General features: G+C 54.5%; 2 protein-coding genes across 11 annotated transcripts in view; one reads left to right on the top strand and one right to left on the bottom strand.

The window, feature by feature from the left end:
- Wdr48 (WD repeat domain 48) overlaps positions 1–6,204 on the top strand; it is a 44,544-nt gene that overhangs the window by 33,461 nt on the left and 4,879 nt on the right. For 2 of the 6 annotated variants that reach the window (XM_031346253.1, XM_031346251.1), the window contains exon 19: positions 1–1,299. This exon is cut by the window's left edge and continues 532 nt beyond it. The exons of the other annotated variants lie outside the window; for them this stretch is intronic. The gene's annotated coding sequence lies outside the window, so the exon portion shown is untranslated. Of the gene's footprint in view, positions 1,300–6,204 lie in introns of those variants that run through there. 6 annotated transcript variants of the gene reach the window in all.
- Gorasp1 (golgi reassembly stacking protein 1) overlaps positions 1,307–6,204 on the bottom strand; it is a 12,354-nt gene continuing 7,456 nt past the window's right edge. For all 5 annotated transcript variants that reach the window (XM_031346256.1, XM_031346258.1, XM_031346257.1 and 2 more), the window contains 6 exons: positions 4,866–4,952; positions 4,653–4,783; positions 4,207–4,417; positions 3,450–3,600; positions 2,885–3,037; positions 1,307–2,715 (listed from right to left, as the gene is read on the bottom strand). In XM_031346256.1, coding sequence (XP_031202116.1) covers positions 2,453–2,715; positions 2,885–3,037; positions 3,450–3,600; positions 4,207–4,417; positions 4,653–4,783; positions 4,866–4,952 — 996 coding nt within the window. In that variant the 3' untranslated portion in view covers positions 1,307–2,452. The remainder of the gene's footprint in view (positions 2,716–2,884; positions 3,038–3,449; positions 3,601–4,206; positions 4,418–4,652; positions 4,784–4,865; positions 4,953–6,204) is intronic.

A 6,204-nucleotide genomic window follows, 5' to 3' on the forward strand; every position in this document is an offset into this window, starting at 1 on the left:
TTGTTTTCACCATGTAAAAGTTATTTTTAATGGAAATCACTGTTGCACAATTGAAGAGCCAGCCCATTTCATAAGAAGTGGCCGTGCTGGGCTACTTTTGAAATACCGCCATCTCAGCTATGCTCTTGTAGGAAGACCTGCGACTCCAGGGCTGGAGCGCAGCACTTGGACCTGCAGGCTGCAATAGCCTGTGTTCCCTGGCTGTGGCCGCTCTCCTTCCGCCAGCACCGTCTTCCTCACAGGCAGAGCCAGCGAGAACCACAGCTTCCTGCTCTGGGTGAGCAGTGTGACAACTGTCAGAACTTACACCCATGCTGAAGTTTCAGTTCATTCAGTGCTACCTAACTTTATGTCACTAGAGTAAAAAGATCTCACAGTGAGTCGGTTTGGTATTTATATTGTGGTCCATGTTTGTTTTTCCAGTTTTATACACGGGCTTTTGTTACGCCTTCGTCCAGGTCTTTCCTCTGTCTTTCTAACAGTCAAAAGCTTTCATAGACTCACTTGGATCTTGTACAGGTTATTAACTTATTGGGGATAAACACTCCAACTTTTGGCAAAAAATACTTTGGATTCTTCCCAAGGTCATTTACATTCAGACAGATGAGTGGTCCAGCTCGTGAGACTGGAGTGGAACCTTTGAGCACAGCGGAAGCACACGTGCCTTGGGGGGGGGGCGGCTTTCTCCGTCCGGCTGCCCCTGCCTTGTGTGTGGTCTGTCCCCACAGGAGCAGGGGGAGGGGGGCCTGGGGAAGGGAGGTGTTTTCTCTGTATCTCACAGGTTCTGCTGGGGACAGCTGAGGGGCTGAGGTCTGTCCCTTACAAATCGAGGCACTGATCTGTACAGCTGCAGAACAGGGTCCCCTCACCCTAACTGTGGAACACAGACATGCCATGGCTTCCAAACCCTCAAGTGAGCAAGGACATTTCCCAGGTGTTACACCATTCGCCCTCCCCGGAGCCCAGCTTCTTTTTTACAGAAGTCCTTTATATCTGTGTTGGACACCACAGTGCACTTTTGGTGCATATTTTTTAGTGCTAGCTGTAAAGTAAAAGCAAGGGTGGGGTGATAGTGTGTGCAGGAGGGGTCTCTGCACGAAGCATAGGTTTTGCTGGTTGGCTCACTGGTGCAGCGCTGACCCGCAGGCAGCTGTGCCCTGTGCAGGCCCTTTACCCCAGCATGGTTGTGCTTTCTTCCCCTCTAGTCAGAATCAGTAAAGTTTCCAGAAAGTCGACAGTCTGCAATGCCAAGAGGGTCAGAGTCTGTATTTCAAGTTGTATAGAATAAAGCTTTAGTTACAAATACTTCAGTGTGCCGGACATGTTTATTTTTTCATTTGTCACTTTCCCCACAGCAGACTACAGGGAAACATGTGGGGGTTCATACTTGAAACAGCATCAGCATCCGTCTCACCCCACATGGGGTCCTGAGAAGCAGGACCTTCCAGTGAGGGCAGCTGGGGGTCAGAGTGCCTAACCACAGAGCTAAATTGAGCTGGCCCCAGAGCAGCCCTGTGGTAAGCCATGTTGTACAGCCACAGGCCCCTCTCACTGGGAGTGGGGGAGTGCGGGGAGCTCACAGGCCTGGCTATGAATGTATTCCTAGTGCTTGGGGTTGTGTTCACCCATCCAGGACCTGGCCCACTGTGCTTCCTGGAACAGAGAGCCCTTGCTTAACAGTCTATGTGCCCTGGACAGACAGTTACATGGTCTGTGGATGGCGGGACAAAGAGGCTGGAAAACAAGACCAAAGGACATGGGACTGGAGCTGCAGAGGACATGCCTGGTGCTATCTGTAGCAAGGCAGCAGCACAGATGTCCTCTAAAGGCATCCTTCCTTACACTGAGGACAGACGGGAGGGCTCTACCAACTCTCAGGGCGAGAACGGCTGGGTAGAAGGGTTTGACAGGAAGCTTAGTTTGATCTGTCTACCGCCAGAGCCAGCTCTACCTTGTATACTCAGAGCCTGTTGTTTGTGTGTGAAGGCTGAAAGGAGAGATCACAGGAAACAAGAATTGGAGTGTCTGCTTGCTTGCACCTCCCCCTGGGGCTAGTGAACAGCCAGCAGAGGTAGATCCCTCTGCAGGGCCTAGAAGTGACCAGGTATATACTACCTCTCTTATCCAGTGTAAGGATTAGAATGAGGAAGGGCATTGGGACTCGGGGTCCTCCCAGTATAGGTGTGGCTGCTTGTGGACACAGCCTCCTGTCCCTCACCCCATCTTCACATGGACACTGTGATGGGGCCTGCTGCCTCCTTCCCAGAAGGCATCAATGCTTCCTTCATTGACACAGTCTAGATTCCAGTCTCCTGCCTCTACAGAAGCTGGTCGTTGCTCCAGTGTTCAATCCAGGACCATGTATGTACTCTAGCAAAGCCTGTGCCTCACTAGAGGCTGCAGCCTAGAGAGCTACACAACTAAGCCACACCAGATGTCACCAGGGGCGTTCTCACAGCCCAGGCTCTGGATCTGGGGCGTCCTGGGCTTGGCCGGCTTGCCCCTCAGTCTCTGCCCTGCAATCCAGGATAGTCGTGTCTGCCGGCTCTTCAGTCTGTGCTTCCAGCAGCTCTGCAGACAGCCCTTCTTCAGGTGAGGCTGCAGACGTGAGGCCATCAGGGAGCGTCAGCTGGGGCAGGTGGTCCACCTGGGCCTGGGCCCCTGGACTGTCTGGGAAGGAGATCTCAAACTCTGACCCTGACCACGTGGCTTCACCTGAAACATAAGGCGGGGCTGAGGAGACCCATCTGCAGTGATTACCCCTGCAGCCCAGGCTTTGATGGAGAGTTAGAGGTCACAGCCAACCTCTAGCCCACCTGGGGAACTTGGGGCAGCCCTCCCCAAACACAGGATTTCTCAGATGTCGTCACTAAAGGTTACTCACCGCCCCGCTCATGAGAACTGCTGCTGGAACCAATATCTTCTGGTCCTGAGGTGGAAACCGCTGTGGAGGTCAACACTGTGGAGGATGACAGGCTGGGGCACACGCTTGTATTACTACTGTCCAGAAGGGACATGCCTGACACATCCAGGAAGCCTGGAGAAGAAGAGCAAACCCAGTTCTTAGCTCACATAAAACCCCAACTACTGGAGATGTGAGAGCCGATCTTCCCTTCTACCACATTCCTGGAGTACCTCACTCGCACTCAGCCCCAAAGATGCCCTCCCTCCAACCCCATCGAGACTGCAGCCAACTGTCCCTGAGGGACAGGAAGAACCCAGAGCTGAACACCATGGGGTAACACCATGGCAGTGGGCCTGGATCCTGCTCGATCTCTATCTGCCGAGTCACCCAGCGTGGGCCTCCTCTACTCTGGACTGGACTGACAGAGATTAGCAGGTCCTGAGGACAGCTAGGGCACTGTTGTGCAAGCCCAGCTGTGAGCCTGTAGCCCACTTTAGCATCAGGGCTCTAGGTACCACAGTCTCTTTCAGGACCTGCCCCATACCTGGGTCCATGACTCGCTGCACTGGAGGTGGAGGCTGAAGTGGGATCTCCATGGAATGTAGGCATCCCCCATAGTCAGTGGTGCCATGGCTAGGACTCCCAGGCCCAAGGAGCTGTCCCTCCATAAAGCTACTAGAGACCTGTGGTAGGGCCTAGAGGTACCAGGAAAGGAGAAACTGAGGGTTAGGCCAGTGCCTAAAAACATCCAGTGCAGAGACGTTCACTTCAACTTAACTATAGCCCACCCTTGCACAACAAGCATCACCCTTCTTCCCTGAGAGCGACAGGAGGTCAGCCAGATCCTCCCTATGCATACACACTGGCCAAGCTTTCTGGTGCCCCGAGGGGATGCCCACAGATACTACCCCTCTTCTCTGAACCTCCCTAGAATCCAGGTGCAAATAGGGACTTGGACCATGCAACCTACCGTGTCCAGCACTGGCCTAGCTGCCCCCTACTTCACTGCGGCACAAGGTCCTACCTGTTTCTGGGTCGCAGTTTCCCACTCAGAAATGACCACCTGTGCCTCACCTCCACTAGAGGGCAAGCAGAGCCTCTCCGCTTCTACATGCCAGACCTCCACTAGAGGGCAAGCAGAGCCTCTCTGCTTCTATGTGCCAGCAGCAGATGGGCCCCTAAAGTCAAGGACCTCACAGGCCCACATTCAGTGTTTCTCAGGCCCCTAGATAGCCTCCGGGTGGCAGACCCAATGCTGCAGACACTCCTCTCTTCCTGGCCTGACAGGTGCTCCCACATACCTCCATGTAGTCACTCTGCCTAGAACCCAACTCTGGGCCAGACAAATCCTGAGGGATGGGCCAGGGTGGTGGGCCACCAAGAGGAAAGGCATTAAGTTGTGGGGTCATAGCTGGAGTGCCAGGTGGTGAGGCACCGGGTGGCTTCTTGTGCTGGCTGGAGGGCTGCGTTGGAATCCGGTGCAGGTATCCATAACCAATACCACACCCCAGACTGTGGAAGACCAGAAGCATTCCATCAGGGCGGTCCACACCTCACCCTCTCTACCTGTATACACCCCGCACCCCGACCCAACGGCACCAGTGACTGAGCAAGGGTCCTGGGCAAGGCTGAGATGAGCCTCAGAGCTCTGGGGTCTAGGCTGTTTCCTCAGAGGGATGTCAGAAGCCCATGCCCACTGGCCCAGCCCACCCACCTAGCCCTGTAGCCCTCTGACCCCAGGAAGTACCTGCCCTCTCCACCCCAGGCTGCATTGGGAGTCACAGTCACCTCCCGGCAGGAGTCAGACTCGGAGTTATACACCATCAGCTTCAGGGGCTTCCCCTCGTGGGACTCGATGAGGGTAAAGAAGTCTTCCGACTAGGAGAGAGACAGTGTCAGAAGAGTGTGCCCAACTATGAAGCACAACATGTCTGCCCACAGGCCCACCGTGGGGTCTTACCTCCTGGAGAATCTGGTCAGAGCCAACTATGTAGTCTGTGTAAGGGCACAGGCCAGCCAGGGCGGCAGGTGAAGAGGGCTCCACGTCCTGAGGTGAGAATGATAAGTAAACTAAGACTCACAGCTAAGCAGAGAGAAGAGGCTTCTCTAGGGAGCAGGACACGTGTCCTCTATTGCCCAGCAGGGCCTCAAGCAAGACTTCTGCACAGGACCCATGTTTCTTCCCTCCTCCAAGTTACAGCCTGGTGAGCAGACGGCAGCAGCAGCTGCACACAGCCCAGAATCTAACCCTAGGCGGCACTGCCACACGCCACAGGCCTGCTTTAGGAAAACATTACTGAACCACCCTAGATCCCAGCACTCAGGAGGCAGAGGCACTCGGAAGGCAGAGGCAAGTGGATCTCTTTGAGTTCAAGGCCAGCCATCCCTACAGAGAGTTCCAGGTTGGCCAAAGCTACATAGTGAAACCCTGTTTCAAAAAACTTAAAACCATCTCCCTGCTGGACAGTTTATGGCAGAGTGAAGTGTAAGCATGAGGTCCAGGGCTTGGATTCCCAGCAACCATGAGAAAGCTAGGACAGCAGCATTCAGCAAGGACACTGTGTAGAGTGACAGAGGACCTGGCTGCCACACTTGCACATACACAAAATCAGGGGGTGCAGGAGGACGGGGAACCAAGTTAGCTCAGCAGGTAAAGGTACCTGCTGAAAGGTCTGGCAACCTGAGTTCACTTGCCTTCTGCCTGAGCCTAGGTGCACCTCTGATAGACTGGAACCCAAGGGGAAAGCTAAGCAGAAGGCCCCCTCACTTCTCCCCTGGAAAGCTGTTGGAGCGTGGGTGTCCTACACATGGCCTATGGCCACGTGCGGCCAAGGACAGCTACTAACACAGTCCAACCCAAAGCCATAAACTACTAAAACCATTATGAGGGGCCTTGGGTGGCCCAATCAATCAAGTGTTCACCTCTACCCGAGTTTAAGCTCTGGAACCCAGGTGGTGGTGCACTGTGACTGGCTAGGGAGGGGGGGACCCAGATGGTGGTGCACTGTGACTGGCTAGGGAGGGGGACCCAGGTGGTGGTGCACTGTGACTGGCTAGGGAGGGGGGACCCAGGTGGTGGTGCACTGTGACTGGCTAGGGAGGGGGATATAGGCAGATCCCGGGGACTCAGTGCCAGGCATGTAGTCTAACTGCTGAGCTCAGGCCAAAGAGAGACTGTCTCAAAGGAGATGAACAAGACTCCTAATGATGACACCCAAATGTATCGTGGCCTCCACAGGCACACACAGAATGAGCATGTGTCCACAGGCACACACAGAATGAGCATGTGTCCACAGGCA

Source organism: Mastomys coucha, unplaced genomic scaffold (genome assembly GCF_008632895.1).
Source record: "Mastomys coucha isolate ucsf_1 unplaced genomic scaffold, UCSF_Mcou_1 pScaffold23, whole genome shotgun sequence".
Classification (NCBI taxonomy): Eukaryota; Metazoa; Chordata; class Mammalia; order Rodentia; family Muridae; genus Mastomys; species Mastomys coucha.